At 50.5% G+C, this 19969-nt stretch overlaps 1 protein-coding gene across 1 annotated transcript in view; it reads right to left on the bottom strand.

Annotated features, from left to right (window-relative positions):
• Positions 1-19383, bottom strand: part of LPCAT4 (lysophosphatidylcholine acyltransferase 4) — a 30703-nt gene extending 11320 nt beyond the window's left edge. Inside the window, exons 1-3 of the mRNA XM_084806147.1 lie at positions 19075-19383; positions 2831-2973; positions 2501-2721 (exon numbers count right to left, since the gene is read on the bottom strand). Coding sequence (XP_084662273.1) covers positions 2501-2721; positions 2831-2973; positions 19075-19176 — 466 coding nt within the window. The 5' untranslated portion in view covers positions 19177-19383. The remainder of the gene's footprint in view (positions 1-2500; positions 2722-2830; positions 2974-19074) is intronic.
• Between the last annotated feature and the right edge of the window lie 586 nt (positions 19384-19969).

Below are 19969 nucleotides of genomic sequence, written 5' to 3'. Positions count from 1 at the left end.
AGCCTCGCTGGATCAGACCAAAAGCCAACATCGTCCAGAATCCCGCTTCCCAGCAGAGGACAACCAGATGCCCCAAGTGGGGTGCAAAAGCTCTGGCCCCCTCTTGTCACTGCTTTCCAGCCTGCTGAGTACCTTTGGTGCGTGGAGACCAGGAAAACAAAGAATCACAGACTAGTAGGGTTGGAAGGGGCCTACAAGGCCATCGAGTCCAACCCCTTGCTCAATGCAGGAATCCAAGTCAGAGCAGCCCTGACAGATGGCTGTCCAGCCTCGTCTTGAATGCCTCCAGGGTGGGAGAGCCCACCACCTCCCTAAGGAATTGGTTCCATTGTCATATTGCTCTAACAGTCAGGAAGTTTTTCCTGATGTTCACTTCAGCCGGAATCTGGCTTCCTGTAACTTGAGCCCATTATTCCGTGTCCTGCACTCCGGGATGTTCGAGAAGTTCCTGGCCTTCCTCTTTGTGACAACCTTTCAAGTACTTGAAGAGTGCTATCATATCTCCCCTCAGTCTTCTCTACTCAAGGCTAAACATGCCCAGTTCTTTCAGACTCTCCTCACAGGGCTTTGTTTCCAGTCATTTGGGTTTCACATACACCTTTCCCTCCCAACCACCCGTTTTCCTGAAAGTCTGGGCACAAGTATATGGTGAACCCCCCGCCCACAAAAACCTTGGAAAATCTGAGAATTCAGGGTGAGATCAGTGAACATCCAAAGCTGCCTTAGGGTCAAACTACATGTTACATTGATTGCATAATGTATACCTGAGCCTTCTCTCTCTCTCTCTCCTCTTACCTGGTTTAAACTCTTTTTACTCTAGAGTAAGTTTGCACGGCCCCAATTTGGATCAGGACCACCCTGTCCTGGGAGGGGAGGATTAAACCTTTGCCACCTCACCACCATTTGCTTGCTGAAACTCTACCCCCCCCCACACACACACAGGGGTTCAAGAAAGCCTCCACTGGCGTCTCTCTGAAACACCTGTGCAGGCAGCAGCAGCAGGTGCGGGGAGGATTTGGTGAAGTAAGCAGCAGAGCAGTGAGGTTTCATCCTCCCCTCCTGATTCGCAATCCGCACTGGGGCCATGTGCAAGACAGGGGCTAGAAATGCCACTGTTAAAACGAAAGGGTGAAGTTCTCAGAATGCCGAATGCACTGTTCTGTGCCCAATGCAGAAGGCGCTCGTGAAGCACCCTCAGCACGGGATGCCTACGACCCTGCTTCCCCACCATGGTGTGTCACAGGCACAGAGCAGCCACAAGGAACCTGCATCACCCCAGGCGTTGTACTTGACAGAGGCCAAAGAGGAGGAGAGGAGTGAAGCAGTTTCCCTAAGGGCGGCTCAAGCCAGCAACTAGATTAGGGGTCCCCGACCTTTTCAGGTCAGTGGGCACATTTGGAATGTTGAATAGTGGGCACTCTCACAAAATGGCTGCCATGGTGGGTGTGGCTGGGCACAAAACACCCATTTCCCTGGAGGAAAACTGGTGAGGCTAAAAGAAATGTAACTTGCCCAAGAACCTAAATACAAGGCTGAGGCGGGGGCTGAGCTCCAAAATACAGAACCATCCTTTTGAACCCACAGTTTGCTGCTCCGACATCCGTTTCACAGCAGGCAAACTGATGAGGCTCAGAGTCAGAGATAAGAAACGTGGCTGGGGAACCCACTTGGCATATCCTGGTGGCCAGGTGTCCTATTTTACAGAGGACAGTGCTCTATCCTAGAGATCTGGAAAAGGGCAGTCCTCGGTTTGAAAGTATCCTCTGTTTGATGGGGCTGTCTGGTCCAGGTCTGGCTTGAAGTCTAAGAACCATAGGGGGGGAGAGCCGGGAAAGGCGTTGAAGTTGCCCATCAAGAGTGAGCACCTGGATAGTAGTCCTTGCAGGAGGCACACAGGTCACCTGGTGAGATGTGTTTGTATTGAAATAATATTCTGTCTAAAGGTGCACCTCTACATAGACATTTCCATATGCGAACATAATCCTTCTCCGTAAGCCCCTGCCAAAGGAAGTGAGGCGGGTGGCTACCAGGAAGAGGGCCTTTTCTGCTGTGGTACCCCGGCTGTGGAACGAGCTCCCTAGAGCATTTCGCCTGCCACCTATGTTGTACTCCTTCCAGTGCCAGGCGAAGACCTTTTTATTCTCCCAGGCATTTTAGCATTTTAGCTTCCTAGTCTTTTAGCTTTGGTGTTTGAAATCTTGTATTTTCAATCTCTGCATTGCTCCTATGTTTTATTCTGGTTGTATTGTTATACTGTGGTATTTGATACTGTTTTATGCTGGGCTCGGTGGTTTTAATTTTTGTGAACCGCCCAGAGAGCTTCGGCTATTGGGCAGTATAGAAATGAAATAAACAAACAAACTGCACATTGATGTCACCTTTGTCCTGTTTTTTGGTGAGGTGTAAGTGGCCACCCTGATCTCTTCCCAGCTAGGACTGGCTGCTCGCATGGGGGCCCAGCCCTTTCCCTCCCATCCTGCACTGCGCCAGCTCCCCTCACCTCCAATGACCGGCACGTGGAGGTTCTCGGTGCGAGAGACCACCTTGGGGAGGTCGCAGGGCAGCAGGATGATGGGGTCAAAGAAGGTTGAGTGAGGAGCTGCCACCAGGATCGGGGCCTCGAGCCGCGACGCCCTGTGTCCCCGCACCCGTATCCGCATGAAACCGAGCAGGAAGAACATCAGGCGGCTCAGGAAGTAGACCGAACCGTGGGAAACTGTGCTGAAAATGGGGGGGAAGAGAGGGGAAGGGGGTCAAAACAAGAGGGGCATTAGGAGAGCCAGATGTGGCCATCTGAAAAGTGATCCGCAAGACAACGGCCACGACTTACTTCCTCCACCCAGAGAACGGCTCCTGCAGTGGCTCCTCCGGCAGGCCCACCACTTGGAGCAGGGCAAAGGGCCAGATGAGGAACAGGACCACAAAGGCCAATGCGACGCGGATCGGGGCCAGGACAACCCCCAGCACGTAGAACTGCAGAGAGACAAAACCCAGCGGGAGGCACGTCATGTTTTGGTTTTAAGGATGGGTGAGAGCAGAACACTGCAATGCTGGGAGGCGTGCGGGGGGGACAGTAGGAGGTCATGAAGACCGACCCCAGCTCAGCATCGCTTCCCACAAGCAGGTGCCGCAGCAGGGATAGCCAGCGTCTTAAGCCTGGGGCAAAGGGACCAAATCTGCTGATTAAACGGGGTGCTGGACAACATTGTGGGATGCCTCGTTGGTGATACTGGCCGAGTGTGCATGTGCGCCGCTTTGGCCCGAAGCCCGAGCTCCGAGTTGAAGTGGGCCACTTTGGGCTGCCCCCGAGGTGAGGCGGAGGGGCCCCGAAGCGAAGCAGATCACTCCGAAGCAGATCACTCCGAAGCACTGCGGTGCGCTTTGGCACGACCCGGAAGCCCAGTCGCCACTGCTGCCACCCAGCCCCTCAACTGGGTCCTATGGATGTGTGCTGGCAGCCATCTTGTTGTTCCGGGTGGGGGAGCCATTTTTAAAAAGGCGACTCCCTGTATTTCTGGAAATATGGGGGAGTCACCATTTTAAAAATGGCTCCCCCATCCCCTGGAACAACGAGACAGCTGCAGGCACACATCCAGAGGGCCTAGGAACCGGTGGCAAGAGAGGCTCCCCTGGCAGAGGCAGAACTGGCACTGGTGGCAGAGGCAGAACCAGCACAGGCTCCCCTGGCAGCGGCTTCCCCAGGGCCAGCGCCGCCCCCCCCCCCGAACAAGGGCCCATGTAAGAAGCTGGGAGCTGGGCGGCATGTTGGCGGGGGTGAAGCAGGAGTTGGATGACCAAATCCCGCTTCAGCTTCATAGGCCAACGCGAGTCGGGGGGGGGGGCAAATCAGCCCAAGCCGAATTGGGCCCCCCTCAGAAGCCCCGAAGTAGCCTCCGAGATGGATGGTGTGCGTGTGTGTGGGGGGGTCCATGCACAGCCCTAGTGTAAAGTTCTAGGAGAATCTCACACGCACGTGAGTTGAAAAGAAACCTACTCTTTAATAAATACATTTGGGGAAACGGAACACTGACATTAAAATCAGAACATAAAACGGGGATCCAGACCACAGTGTGCCACAAACAAACAGCAGAAGGCACCAGAAGGTGGTGGGCTTTGTACTGTGGAATTGCAACTCTCCTGCAGCGGGAGACAGAGAGCAGCAAAAGCACCCGTGCACACCCTGGTAAGTTTCCATGCTCCAGGGAAACGTGTGGCCCTCCAGACGTTGTTGGACTGCGACTCCCATAATCCCTCACCATTGGCTACGGGAGTTGATGGCCAACAACATCTGGATGGCCGCACATTCCCCACCCCTGCTCCTGATCAAGCACCCACCCTTCTCCAACTTAAGAAAAGACGTCATCCTGACATCAGTTGAGACATCACAGTAAAAACCACAGACCACCCTGGATAACCCACGTGTGCTGTGGGGTCCTGAAGGGTTCCATTCTGTCTCCTCTGCTGTTTAATATTTATATGAAGCCATTGGGAGCATCACTGGGGTACTGTGTCATCAATATGCAGACAAACACCCAACTCACTCTCTCCATACCACCTGCATCAGGAGAGGCTGTGTAAGTGCTGGACTGGTGTCTAGAAGCAGCAATGGGCTGGATGAGGGCCAATAAACTGAAGCTGAATCCCGACAAGACAGAGGTTCTGAGGGTTGGTGGTTCTCGGGTCCAGGAATTGGAGGGGGTAGCACTCCCCCTGAAGGAGCAGGTGCATAGCTTGGGGGATGCTCCTTGATTCCAAATTGTCTCTAGAGGCCCATATGGCCTCAGTGGGAAGGGGAACCTATGCCCAGTTTCAGCTGGTTCACAAGCTATGTTCATTCCTAAATCAAAATAGCCTGTCCTCCATAACTCCTGCTCTAGTAATATCCCAGATAGATTACTGCAATGTACTGTAAGTGGGGCTACCCTTGAAGATGGTTTGGAAGCAGCAGCTGGCACAGAATGCTGCACCCTGGCTGTTCACAGGAACAGCAATAAGGAATAATATCACCCCAGTCCTGAAAGGTCTGCCCTGGCTGCTGGTGAGCTACCAAACCCAATTCAAGGTTTTGCTCCTGGCATATAAACCCCTAAATGACTTGAGGACCCAAACACTTGGGGCAACGCCTTCCCTGCTACCAAGCAACCCATGCCTTTTAATCATTATTCTTTGCTCATTGTCCTATCAATAGCAGACACTGGGAAAGTGGAGACCCAAGACAGGGCATTCTCAGCAGTGGCACCTTGTCTAGGAAACTTCCTCCCAGGGGACATTACGTCTGCCCCTACGGTCCCACTGTTTAAACAAAGACTAAAGACATTTCATTTGCCCAGGCAGTTGGACCTTGATGTACATAGTGTGTTTAGGTGCAGCCCTAGAGAGATTTATTGCTGATGTCTTACGATATCTATGATAATAAAAGAGGTGGGTCAAAGGCAAAAGGGGTGAGCCAAAACTACCAGCCTACTGTAGTTTAAAGGTCTTGCTGCCACTAACTAAGCTTTCGGAGAGGCATTTCAACCTTTTAGAATAGGGGGGGGGGGACGCACAAAACCTGGGAAAACATCAAATGCTCAGAGCTTAGGGGAAAGGGCCCAGGGGAAGGAGGTTATGGCTTCCTAGGGAACCCCGGAGGGCCAGATTGGAACCCCTGGGATGGGATCTGCGCTCCCAAGATAAGCCCGCAGCCAGGGGAATGGGCAGGGAGGAAAGTCAACATGGGGCCGGCGCCAGCAGGCAGTTGCCAGGCTGCTTGGGTCCCAGCCGCCGCCACTACCCAAGGGTGCTGCCGCTGGCCCAGCTCAGCCCACTGGCCTCCCATTCACTAAACCATCATTCCCCCGCCCCCCTTGCAAGCCTTCTGCATTCAGAGTGCCAAATGAAATTATTTCTAATAATGTCTCATGCTCTGACATCCAGCCAGGCCGGACAGTTGGTCTCGAGTTAGACCAATCACATGTGCGACTTGGGGAACCACCCGGATTACAGCCTAGGCAGCAGTCTGGCATCTGCTGGGACACATCCTAGACAACTGCTGTCCTGATGGTTAAGCAATGCTGCCAGTCCCGGTTGCATCTGCCCCTTTCGAACCTGCTGATGGATTTAGATCCTTCCTTTTCTGGGCCATGATTCATTTTTTACTGACAATATGGGCAATCCGGGGGTGGGGGTGGGGGGGAGTGTCTCAAACTCACAGTCAGGGCTGCATCTGCATTTCAAAGCCAGCAAATCCAAATTCTGTGGCCAGAAAAGCCGGATTCTGAAATTATTCAGCTTAAGGATGGCTTCAAATATCCTTGTTCCTCTTGCACAATTTATTCTGTATATGCTCCTGCAACCACCAGCTTCTGAGTTGTTATCAGCCACACAGTCTGATGTGTATCTCTAAAGTGGCATGCAGCCCTTGGCCTAATTTCAAAAGCCATTTGCAAGCAATCAGTTCATGCCTCTGGCAGGAGATAGGTGTCTTTCCCCTGACAGCTCACTAGGTGGGGAGAAACTGAAAGAGATACAGAGACAGAGAGACAGAGAAGGGGGTGTCAGAAAGACAGAGAGAGAGAGAGAGAGAGAGAGAGAAGGGGGTGTCAGAAAGAGAGAGTGGGAGGGAGAGAAAGAAAAGAGGATGTCAGAGAGAAAAACAGAGAGAGAGAGAATGGATGGCAGAAAGAGAGAGAAAAGGGAGTGTCAGAAAGAGGGAAGGAGGGAGGGAGAGGGGGAGATAGAAAAGAGGGTGTCAGAAAGAAGACAGACAGACAGACAGAAGAGGGTGTCAGAAAGAGAAAGGAGGAGAGGTGGAAAGAGGGTGCCAGACAGAGAAAGACAGAGAGAATGGGTGGCAGAAAGAGAGAGAAAGAGAAAGGAGTGGGAGTAAGAGAGAGAGAAAAGGGTGGCTCTGCACACATTTAGCTCTGCCCCGGCCCAGCACTAGCTTTGGTACTGCCCACCACCAGCATGCTTCCCCAAATAGATTATCCCCGAAGGGTCTATGGCCCTCAGCAGAAAAAAAAACCCAACACATTCCTGACCCTACCTCTGCCTTAAGGAAAATGAGGTAATAACATGTTTTACTGCACTGCCCTTAAGAAGACACATCATTACGTTAGGAAACTTGTGGACAAGCCCCATTCTTCCTCCAAGGCCTGGGCAGCAATCCTGGGCAACCTTGTGGACAGGACACGCATGTTACACACAGCCAAAAATGCCTTGAAAGTCTTTACTGCAGGCAATCACCTGTCTGAACAGACAAGCCAGTTTTGAATGGGGAAGCATCCTTCCTGTTCAGCTGGGAGGTCGGCTGCAGCATTCAGAAGGGCTCCAGGCACGCACGCTCTACTCCCCCGTCTGGGCAGATGAGCATCTAGGATCATGGTACAGGTATCCGGTGCAGAAGCACATTGAGAAGCATGGGCGACGGGGGTAAGGTGTCAAGGGCAGAGGACTGTTACCTTTGTCTGAGGAAGAGGCTATTTCTTCCTAAAATGACTAGGTTAAATTGGGTGCATTTTTTCCCCTAAATAAGATGTGACAAAATGCACGCAGTTAGCAATAGTGTGAATGGAACCATGTGAAAGAGTAAACTTCAGATGTAGAGGCCTCAATCCGGATCTGGACTCTTCTCCCTCCCTGTTCCCCACTGCAGTAATGACGCCCTGCACTCGTTATTATATCCAAAGCACCAATGGGAGCTTTCCTCCAGAAGCAAACAACAGGCGTGTGCCCCCCAATCTGGATCAGGACCACAGCAAGAGGGGCAAATGGTTAAAGCCCTCTTACAGCCCTCACCACGGTCCCAGTTCTGATTGGGACCCCTGCATCTGGTTCTGACTCTAAAAAACAACATGCAGTCACAGATTGTGTGAATGGTGTCATATTCAGGTTTTACATAAGAACATAAGAAGAGCCATTTGGGATCAGACCGAGGATCCATCTAGTCCAGCATTCTGTTCACACAGCTGCCCACAGGAAACCCACAAGCAGGACATGAGTGCAACAGCACCCTCCCACCCATCTTCGCCAGCAGTGTACCCAGGCACACTGCCTCTGGTACTGGAGGGAGCATATAGCCATCAGAACTAGTAGCCACTGATAGACTTTTCCTCCAGGCCTTACTCTCAAGTCAATGTGCATAGGATCAAACTGCACACCTATTCTAAAGTTTGAGCCTTTGCCAATTTTCTATATTTGGTCCTGTATCTACAAAACAGGCTGAGCGATAAAATTGAAACGGGGATGTTTGCCAGTTAACTATTGTTTTAGTTGCATTAGGCTGCAATCCTATAAACAATTACTCAGGAGTAAGCTCCATTGAAACCAACGAGACTTACTTCCATGTATAGTATTTCACTCTAAGCCTTTCTTTTTTAATCAGTTAATTACACGGATTACCAAACCCTCCCTATAGGTACCGTTTTTTGAGGGGGGGGGGCTTCAAAGGGAATGAGCAATAGCTACTGTTAGGCTATTTTAAGCATAGTCTTTTCCATTCCCTATTGCAACAATACACCAGACCTCCAAACACAAGCAAGCAAAAAAGAGCTTCAAAAATAAGGAGGGGGGATGCCTTAACTTATGGTCCCAGCAATTAAAATTTGCCCCATCCATTCATTAATCAACGGAGGGTTGGATTAGAGTTGGACGAATCTGTCTGTTTCGCTTTCTATATAACGTTCTCATTTTTTCAGACACACATTTGTTCCAATTTGCGATTTTCTTTAAAACCCCCGCGCGGAAATCCGTATGATTTTGGCACACCATTTCCCCCAAGATCTGCATTTCTGCAAGTGCTTCTCCCTAACGTATGCCTCCCTCCCACACCCCAATGAACATGTTTGTGCACACAGTTTTCCGATCAGGGAACTGCATCACAAATTTCGGAGAAGCACAGAAACCAAAGGTGTTGCATTCCGGTTCACAGGCTAGTTTGGGAAGTGAGCAAATGAGGGTGGTTCGCATTGAAATGCAAACCACATGGATTTCGCCCAGCCGTCCCTTGCTTGAACGGATGAACTCATTGAGCTGATTAATGCTGGGCTCTGCATTAAAACAATTGGGCTGGTACTGTGCTATAACAGTAACGGCTCCTTTTCTCCTTTTCTTTCTGCTTCAGAGACGGAGATTTCGTGCCAAGGCCAGCAGGGAATAATCGTGCTCTGTGTTCCAGTGGCTGTTGCCCTGCTATTCCTGACTCGTGGAGGAGAAGCTGGTCCCACCGGGGCTCCCCTTTCAGGCCTCTCTTGTCACAAATACCCCAATGAACTAGCATGGCATTGACCGCTAGTAACCCTTCAGCCTGGAGTCCGCTAAACTGTTCACGGGAGGAAAGGAAAGAGGGATCAGCTGCCAAGACTGGGAGGATCGAAGGATGGAAGGGGGAGGCAAGTGTGGGGAAGCTGCGAGGGGGGCTGCAGGGAAGGGATCTGGGAAAGGCAGACTTGGAATGGTGCCAGCACAGCGGGATGAACAAAAAACCCTGCAGTGGTACATTCGTCAAGAGATGGGCAAGAAGCTAAGAGGAATCTACAATGTCTGCGTGAGTCTGTGTGTGTGACAGAGACGGTGGGGGGGGTAAGAATCTTCAGAAAAGAGCAGGTGGAAATAAGTTTTCAGAACGGCAGAAATGGCAGACACATCTGGGCTGAAGAAGAGAAAAATCCACATTTTCCCAAACTTCCCCCCTGCCTGAATTATGATGAGAGGCTCACTTAACCCGCCCACAAAGGTTTACTTTTACAGTGTGAAAGAGAAAGAATGAACCACTCTCAGCAGAGTGCATCCTCCAGGTCTCTGCATGAGTCACTATGCACAGTCAGCGTGGTGTAGCGATGAGAGTGTTGGACTGGGACTCGGGAGATCTGGGTTCTAGTCCCCACTCGGCCAGGAAGCTCACTGGGTGACTTTGGGCCAGTCACTGACTCTCAGCCTAACCTACCTCACAGGGCTGTTGTGAGGATAAAATGGAGAGGACTCTGTGAGCCACCTCGGGTTCCTTGCAAGAGGAAAAAAGGCGGGATCTAAATGTAATAAGAAATAAATATTCTGAGCTGAGCAAGCTTCCTAGTTGCATGGACACACACATACAGTGGTGACCCACGCAGGCTTGAAATAGGCAGACTCTTCCTCTGCTAAAGTTGCAACCTTAGGAACGACTGACTGATTCAGTTGCAGATTCAGATTCAGATTGACTGATTCAGATTCATCCCCTGATTGGATGGAGACAAGGCCAAAGCACAGAATCATTCAGAGATGCAGCAGGTAACCTCCTCCATGAGTGAGGTCCTTTGGACTCCTAAAAATCTTCAGTTGTGTATTGAATAAATTCCTCACTGTGCCCTAGCGTGCCTCAGCACATGGTCTGGGAAGAACTGAAGCATCTAAGATCAGTACGATCACCGATGCTTGGCAAACTGGCGGACAAGCTGCAAATGAAGTGTGCCTGGAAAAACAAAGCAGCTATGTTGGATACAGCCACCATCTATGCTCTAACACTGAGCCAAAATTCCACGCACACCCAGCTTCACCACCCTGTCTACTGCAAAGTGCAAAGTGCAAAGGCTGCAAAGTGTGTGTGTGAGGGGGAGGGGATTTCAGCAGTTTTCTGTGTGGCCCTACAAAGTTCAGCCCACCCTCCAGTGATCCTGGTGGCAGCAACCTTTGGTGCTACTGGGCACCACTTTTACCCAAGTCACAGAAGAGTGATGGTAGGAAGCTGTGCCCTCACTCTGATTTGACTTCAGACATCCCTATGTAGCTATATCCTACTGCTTCCTGTCCTCACTCTGGTGATCTATGGCTATATAAGAACATAAGAGCCATGTTGGATCAGTCGAAAAGTCCATCTAGTCCCGCATTCTGTTCACACAGTGGCCAATCAGCTAGCTGGCTGTAGGAAACTTACAAGCAGGGCAGGACTGCAAAAATTAAGGAAGGAAGGAAGGAAGGAAGGAAGGAAGGGAAGGGAAGGGAAGGGAAGGGAAGGGAAGGGAAGGGAAGGGAAGGGAAGGGAAGAAGGAAGGAAGGAGTACAACACCACCAGGGAATTTGACTTTCTTCCATCACCTGGGACCACAAACAGAAACATAGAATCATAGGGTTAGAAGGGGCCTACAAGACCATTGAGTCCAACCCCCAGCTCAATGCAGAAAGCCTGATTCCCAGGCAGTCTCCCATCCAAGTACTAACCAGGGCTGACCCTGCTTAGCTTGCAAGATCAGACGAGATCAGGCGCATCCAGCCCTTTAGGCAGTAGCGGCAGCAAAAAAGGAGAAGGGAAGTGTGCTTACAGCCAAAGAAGTTCACAAGAACTTGTGCCTCAACACTACCGTCATTAGAGTAGGGAGGCCCTCTTACACATTCATTCTGGAAGAGTGATGTCACACCCCATCAGTTTGACAAACAAGGGGACTGATTTACATGTCCTGAAAGAGGGCATAAGGACGCCCCTCAATACAGATACAGCCCACAAGCCTGAGGTTCAACAACCCTGCTTTATACTATGGACTCATCCACTGAGGAACGGCTGTTTGCCACGGAACCCCTGAGCGCTGCAAAGGATTCTGGGTTGTGTTGTAAGAGGTAGACTCAGTTCATACTCCCATATACTGCTGTATCAATGTAGAAGCAGGGAATAAGCTCATTTTGCACTGGCGGTGCTTCCAGACAAGGTTTTTATTGTTCAACCGCACTGCCTCATTCACAGAATTTTAACAGGGGCGGAGGTGGGTGTCTCCAAGCACGTCATTTGCAACTTCTAGCCCTCCTCTGTTTCTCCATCACTTCTTCCATCTTTTTCTTCTTCCCGGTGGTGGGGGGAGGGAGGACCCTTAAGGAAAAAAGAAAAGATGGAATAGCCGCACCGAATTACCCTGGGTCTCTAAGCGAGAAATGTCCAAAACATGGACATGTGCAGCCTCTTCCCGATGGCAAACAAGGGGTCATTTCATGCCTTCTGGAGCTGCACAGATCCTGAGCTCAGATAGCATTGTCAGGACTTTTTAATGTTTATTTGATTTTCTTTGATTTATTTATTACATTTCTCTACTGCCCAATAGCCGAAGCTCTCTGTTAGAGGCGGAAGCAAAGGCAATATGAATGGGTGTGGGGTGGGGAGCAATCCCATTTCTGTTTGGATTGCAGGGAGGTCAAAAGGGTGAGAGTTGAGCTGGTTCAACGTTTCGCATGCCTTTCTGATGACGTTTTGGGTGTGTTTATCCTCCTTCCCTTCCACATGCAAGACTGGAAGAAGAAAAATAGAGAGATCTGCATAGAGATTTTTCTCCCTTTCTCATAACAGAAGCACTTGTGGTCATCTGACAGAACTGAGGCGCAAGAGATTCGAGAAAGACAAAAGGAAATACTTCCATCACCCATGGCATAATTGGCTTATGGAACTCATCACCGCAAGACGGGGCAGTGGCCACCAGGCCTAGATGGTTTGAAAGGGAAATTAGACAAATTCATGGAGGATGGGTTTATCAGTGACTACTAGTCACGATGGCTATATAGAACCTCCAGATTCAGAGGCAGTCCACCATGGAATAGCAAGAACAGGGAAGCAACAGTGGGTGAGGGCGGTTGGTTGCCTTTGTGTCCAGCTTGTGCGCTTCCCAGAGGTATCTGGTTGGCCACCGCAGGAAACAAGATGCTGGACTAGATAGACTTCTGCTCTGATTCAGCAGGGCTCTCCTCCTGTTAGCGTTTGGACTCAGATCAAAACTCCCCAAGGGGGAACTGGATTTCAGCCTGTGGACTACAAGCAGGTATGTGGTTAAAGCCAAGGGGTCAAGATGCAAGACAGCAGGAACATAGGTAGTGTCCTCACACCAGAGACCAATCAGGGGCAGGGAACCTTTTTTGGTCCAAGAGCCAAATTCCAATCTGGGAAAGGTTTCAGGGGCTGCATTCCATCTGTGGGACCAAAATGTATTTCATACTGATTTTAAACCGATTCAGAAGTAAACACAACAGGCCTCTGAATGTCTACTCAGAAGTAAGCAGGACATGCCTCTACATGTCTGCACAGAAGTAAACAGGACAGGTCTCTGCATATCTACTCCGAAGTAAGTATGACATAATCACTCAGCAGCACTTTCAAATAGCATCCCAAATACCAAGCCTCTGCATGTCTACTCAGAAGTGAACTGGACATGCCTCTACATGTCTGCACAGAAGTAAACTGGACAGGCCTCTGCATGTCTACTGAGAAGTAATCAGGATGGAATCACTCAGCAGCACTTTCAAATAGCATCCCAAATACCAAGCCTCTGCACATCTACTCAGAAGTAAACAGGGCATGCCTCTACATGTCTACTCAGAAGTAAACAGGGCATGCCTCTACATGTCTACTCAGAAGTAAACAGGGCATGCCTCTACATGTCTGTTCAAAAGTAAACAGGACAGGCCTTTGCATGTCTACTGAAAAGTAAGCAGGATGGAATCACTTAGCAGCACTTTCAAATAGCATCCCAAATACCAAGCCTCTGTAGTCTACTCAGAAGTACGTATGAGCAGCATGTCTATTCACAAGTAAGCAGGGCAAGCATCAGAAGTACGCAGGACTGAATTAAACAGCCTCTTCCTATACATGTCAACTCAGAAGTAAGTCCTCTTGAGTTCAATGGGAGTTTACTCCCAGGGTTGCAGCATACACCACAGTGACCCACAGGGGAGTATACCTTAAGCTAACCTGGATCAGCACACCAACAAAGAGAATGCAAGGTGAGGGATTTATTTTATTGGGCGATGTACAATAATACAATTTAAAACAGTAAAATTATACATTAAAACGTTATTTAAAAATACAGTAACCCACCCCAAATGCCTGCCTGAATAACCAAGTTTTCAGTGCGTGGTGGAAGCTCTTTAAAGAGGGGGCATGGCGGAGTTCCCTAGGGATGAAGAGAGAGCTTATTCCCTGCTGCTAAACTATGCTTTAGCTTGTTGGGAAATGTACAGCCAAACCAGGCCACTGAGTTAAAGGTTGTGTCTTATACATAAATAAAGAACCAGTGGGAAAAAGGCTTAGATCCTAAGATAAGGAAGTTCACTGAAGGAAAGTTTCCTGTACAACTCTCCCAGCAGCAAAGGCCCCCACCAGTCCTGCAATATTCAGAGCAACCCACCCACCCAGAGGCTTGGAAGGAGTCAAGGGTGTCTGCAGAAGGGAAGAAGGGATAGGAAAAGCTCCTTCTGTGAAGTTCTTTAACTTATCTTAGGAGCCAAGCCAAATCTTTCTAAGGTCAAGCATGACAGATATGGCACAAGAGATCCCCTTGTCATTAGGGGCTTGATCCTGAGAGCTAGGGACATGCAAAGTTGTCACAAACAACTGGGATGCAATCATTTCCAGGATAAACTCATATATGCTCCTGTTTTTATGTTCTTTAACTATCTGACTTCTGCAATTTGACTCAGTTCTCAAACTGTGACTATATACACCCCATCAACAAACAAGGAGGTCCTTTTCCGTCTTCTGAAAACTAACAGCTCTGCCCTGGTTTCTGGCTCCAGCATTGCCTCAAAAGAGACAAAGCCACAACCGCAGCAAGGAGCAAAAGCTTTTGACCGTTGGCAACTCTTGCGTTTCCATGGTGGAGAAAGGAATTGGTGCAAAGCAGGAGAGTAATTCAATAGAAATGAAACAGAAAGTAGCCACACTAGAAAGAAGTCATTTAGGGTGCTATCCTATGCATGTTTAGACGGAGAAAAGGCCTACAATTCCCAGCATGCCCCAGCTAGCATAGCAGGCTGGGGAATGCTGGGAGTTGTAGGCCTCTTCTCTGTCTAAACATGCATAGGATTGTGCTCTTAGTTGTAAATTAACACGTTTTAGTGCTTAGACTAACCAATGAGCATGTCTCACTTTTTTTAAAACAAGGACATAGGGGAAGTTCCAAGCAGAAACTTAATTTAAGTAAGTAATTTAAATGAAGTCCCATTAGTGATTCGAATCCAGATTTAAATTGCTCGTTTCAGTCCATCCATCCTGCCTACCTTCAGTGCTGAGCAGGATCCAGAACAAGGCCTGGCAGCTTGAGGATTTAGATACAAACCTTCTAAGTCACAGTACATGCCTTCCAGGCAGATTTGAGTCCCAGCATCCACCATTTTGGAAATTAAACCATGTCACAAGCTCTTAAGATGAGAGGCAGGTGAGAAATGCAGTTCTCCCAGGTCATTAAGAACATCAGAAGCTGGATCAGGTGATGGGTCCCTCGAGCCCAACATCCTGTTTCCTACAGTGGGCAGCCCAGATGCTTTTGTTTGCTCACAAGGAAGCAGGAAAACAGCAGCCCACCCTTTTGTTTGGCTGCCTTGAAACTAGCATCCAGGGATATACTGCCCCTGAACACAAGAGGTCGCTTTAGGGACCCTAGCTAATAGTTGTCAATTGACCCTACCTTTCTCCATGAATCTGTATCACCTTCTTTTTTAACTATGCAAGCCAGTGGCCATCACTACATCTCATGGAAGTGAGTCCCAAAAACAACCTGGGGCATTTGCACATAATCCTAAACTATGGTCTGTCAGATGGTTTTCCTTATTTCTGGTTTGTTTCTGTCCCGCCCATTTTGCCAGCCTTCAGAGCAGTTTTGGTTTCAAGCTGGTCTTGCTGGGTGCCTCTCTTTCAGGGTGGACCACAGTGCAAACAAGCCAGGGATAAGCCGCGGTTCTAGGTTCAGACATTGACCTGGTTTGCAAGATCACCATAGCCCACCATGGCTTATTAGCTATAATAAGCTGGGAAACCGAATATAATAGCTGGGAAACCGAAAAATCCTATCTCCCCAGATGCTGTCCAGGGGACACAGGATTGCCGTCTTAGCCTCTCTGTAGCCCCCTGGTCATTTTGGTTGCCCTTTTCCACAGCTTTTCCAGCTCCGCAATCTCTTTCTTGAGATGGAGCAACCAGAACCATACACAGTATTCCAAATGTGGCCACACTATAGATTTATGCAAGCCCATTACAATACTGTCCATTTTATTTTCAGACCCTTTCCTCATAACCCTTAGCGTTGAAACCCTTTTTGCACTGCCATTGCACACTGAATTTATGTGTTTCTTGAGCTCTCCACACACCTCATCCATGTGCATATGAAGTCAGGATGTATATGTGGGTGTGCTTATATATACACAGAAGGGATCCGTACGGGCTGCAATTCACCAAGAAATCTCTTGTCTTTTCCTTGTACATCTTCCATTTCAGTTTGATTTTAATACTGGAGAGACTGAGTGGGAACTTTTAAAGATATGTTTGTACTTCCATCCAATCCCTCCTCAAAAGCCACTTGTCCCAGGACACTTTTCACACAACCCCCAATCCTCAGACCCCATTGTAACTAAGCCAAAGTATGCTGAAATGCTATCATCTAGCCTTGTATTAAAAGCACTCGCCTGGTCGCCACTGGTGACAAGGGATCACATGCAGGCGAGAGCATGGAATTCCATAAAGGCAAGTGAGCGGACTGGCGGAGGAGGGACGGAGTGCTCCGTGCCTCCTCTCTGCCTAGCACAGAAACCAAATGTGCTGCAAGAAGATGGAAGCCTCCTCCATGCTTAGAAATGCAGTGGGCTGCTGGAGGAGAGGCAGTGCTCTCTGCCCCCCCCCGCCCACCCCATCAGGCTAGTACTTTCTGCTGTCTCCCATGTGCTGTATTTCTAGATTGTATGCCCCTCGGAGCAGGGATCTGTCCTCTCATACTTTGTAAAGTGCCATGCATGTGGTTGGTGCGTTCTCTCTCTCTCCCTCTTCCCCACTCCAAGCTCATAAGGTAAGGTACAAGAGACACAGAAATGTATAAATACAGTTGTTGATGAGCCTTTGTCAACAATGTCTCCTTAGCCTCCAGCTCCCAGGAGTGTGGGAAATAAACACTGGGTTTACATCTGTCCAGCTGACAAGGACAAATAGGAATATTTAGCAGCAGGTTGGCAGTGGGGCAGGGTAGGGGGGAAGAGGAGGAGGCCTCCAATAGAATAATGGAGTTCTTGCAGGGCAGGAGGTTGAAGGAATTGTATACTAAGGAGAGGGCATTGTTTTCATGCTGAGTTTGAGTAAAGGCTGCAAGTGGAAAAGAGGCCCTCAGCTCCTTTTTGTTGCCAGGGAGAGAGAGAGAGACTAACAATCACAAGACCAAATACAGTTGCAGCAAGGAAGGAGCCAAACAGCAAGCGCCACTGAAAGATAAAGAGATCCTTCGCCGGCTTCTGTTTTGTACGTTTTTTCACCTGTATTCTAATCACTGGACTTCTCCTTCCTGTGGAGTTCGGCGAGAACCGAACCAGACCTAGACAAACCTGGAAGCAAACTCAGTTCCGCTTGGACAGGCCTCTGATGTTCTTCACTGCCCGCTTCTTCCCTCCCCCCTCAGCACTGCCGCATGGCTAAAGCAAAAGCAGTGGGGAGTCATTAGCCTTATTTCTCCCCTCCCACCCTCTCCAAAGCCCTTCTCGAACCAGAGGCCAAGGCCTTCCCCACCCCAACAGTCCTCCCTTCCACACCGCAGCCCTCTCTCAAAATGCAGGCATCCCACATTTGCCCTACGGGCATCCTATCTTCTGCCACTTCAGCGTTGTTGTTGTGCATTTGCTCTCTTGTTTGAAAAACTTGCCCTGCCAAAAACCTTCACAGACCCTACAGCAACCAGATCAGATGAAGGACTGCATAGTCACCCACAATGCACTGCAGCAGCAGCCCCCACAAAGTTCCTGGCCCTCTCTGACCCTATAAATCTGAGAACACCTCACATCCAATTGCAGGCCCCCCGCCACCCTGACCCGCACCTCTCTCAAACACCGTCTATCCAAAAACGCAAAACCTCTGCAGAAATCCTATAGGTTACAAATCCCAGCACGCCTTTGATGCCCCAGAATAGCACCCTCTAAGCCTCTGATGCTACTCCAACCACATAAACCCTATATTTTTAAGGATACACCCCCTCTCCTTCCAGACCTGCCCAGCTGAAACCCCCTTCCTTTTAGGAATCCCAGAGGTCACCAAAGTCCTGATAAACTCCCCCTATAGTAGCCCCCACATAACCTCCTACCTCACTCAGACTCTCTAAGGAGTCCAACCAAGCGAATATATGGGACCTGGTGACACCCCTAAGCGTAACACACAACTACTGCTGGCCCCCCAAAGCTTCTGCAAAACTCTGGCATGTAGGGGGCACCAGAAGTGTCTTGTCCTCTATACGAAGCCCTTTATACAATCTCAAGCTGCCCTGCGTGCCATTTTTTGGTAGAAAGGCAGGGTGCATATAAAATAAAATAAATCTGTACCCCCATCATACACCCTATAGGAACTCCCAGCCCACCCTGACACCTCAATAAATCCCTTCCAACTTCAGAAAGACCCAAGGGCACCTGCAGCTCGACAAAACCACTCAATGGCTCTCACAGCAACAGAACCCCCCCCACACACACACACACACCCACAAACTATTGATTAATCCCCATCCAGAAATGCTAGCCCGAAAAAAATAAAACAGCCAATTGGGAGACCCGACAAGAAACGCTTTAGGGGGGTTAGGGGATCTCGTACTACCCTAAATCCGCCCCATAGGTTCTGCTGTTCCTACAGGGCAGCCTGCCGAAGCATCCCAAGTCGCCGCAGGACTCCTAAAAGTCCATCAAGACGCGCCCCGCCCCGCCCCGCCCCGGCCGCCCCCCTCCAGGGCTCCTTCGATGCCCCCCAGCCCTGCCCTACAAGCGCCCTTCGCTTCTCGGAAAGCCCCATAACCAGCCCATGACCCTTCCGCCCTACCCCAAAGCCGCCTCAGAGCGCAAGCCCCGCTTCTGGCGCCATACGCGCACAAAAAGCCCCCGCGGCCCCCTAAGGAGCCGCGCTCTCGTCCCCGCTCCTCCGCGCGCCCCCGCCCCGTCCCAAGTCGGCGCCCCTTGTCTCAAGGAGACGCGAAGCCCGCGCGGAGCGGCCCTCGAGCGCCGCCCACTTCCCAGCCCCGCCGGCCGCCGCTCGGCTCCCCCCGCCGCGCTGGGCTGCCTCCCTCCCGGCGCCCCCTGCTCCGCCCGCCCCGTCGGAAGCCTCCCTTGGCGCAGGCGGCGGCGGCGGCGGCGGCTCACCTTGACTTTCTGCAGGCGGCTGAGCCGCAACTCGTGGACGAAGGGGTTGGGGGCAGCGGGGTCCTCCTCCGCCGGGGCTCCCCGGCTCGGGCCCCCCTCCATGGCCGTACCCCCCTTCCAGGCTCCCCTTCTTCCAGCCTGGGACTTGTCCCCAAGGCCGGAGCCCGGGCGGAGGGAGGGAGGGGGGGAGGGAGGGATGATGGGCTGGAGCGAGGGATGGAGCCGCGGGGGGACGGACGCCCTGGCTCCCGACCGCGGCAGCAGGGAGCCAGGATGCTAGCGACGGGGAGGCGGGACCACGGCGCGGTCGTCACGGCGACACCAGAGCTGGGGGACGGACTTTCGGTTTGGAGGGACCGGATGGAGGGGGGGGGGAGGAGGAGGCGAGAGTCGGCTGAGCTGAGCATCCTCTCAGCACCAATCCATCCCTCCATCCCTCCCTCTCTGCAGATCTGCATCTATCCATCAGGAAGAAGGCGTGCGCCAATAAAAAAATAAATTATTATTATTATGAATAATAATAAGAATGCATTTATAGATCTTATCTCCTCCTTTCATTCTTCCTTCCTTCCCCCTCTGCCTCCTCTGTCCCCGCCCCGACTTCTCTTGCACTGCAGTCTTTAACCCCTCCCTCCCTTCATACTTTGGGAAAGGCTGTTTTGGGTGGCAGAACGCAGAGAAAGTGCGTGCGCGCGCATGGGACAGGGAGAGCAGAAGCGTTCGGCGGCTCAGGAAATCCCAGATCCGCAAGTTTCAGAAGTCTACCGATGCGCTGTCTTGTCTCTCTAGGGATGGTTCAGTCGACATCATCAAAGTTTCAAAAATAAAATAAAAAATCCCCCAATTTTAGGCCAACTCAAAGGTCACCAAATACTGTGCAAGCTTTCGAGTTCTC

This window comes from Heloderma suspectum, chromosome 6, assembly GCF_057233095.1.
Source record: "Heloderma suspectum isolate Gila_16-S chromosome 6, 16-S_ref, whole genome shotgun sequence".
NCBI classification, from domain to species: domain Eukaryota; kingdom Metazoa; phylum Chordata; class Lepidosauria; order Squamata; family Helodermatidae; genus Heloderma; species Heloderma suspectum.
The sequence above is the reverse complement of the archived record's forward strand: the minus strand, read 5'-3'. Positions and strand labels throughout refer to the sequence as shown.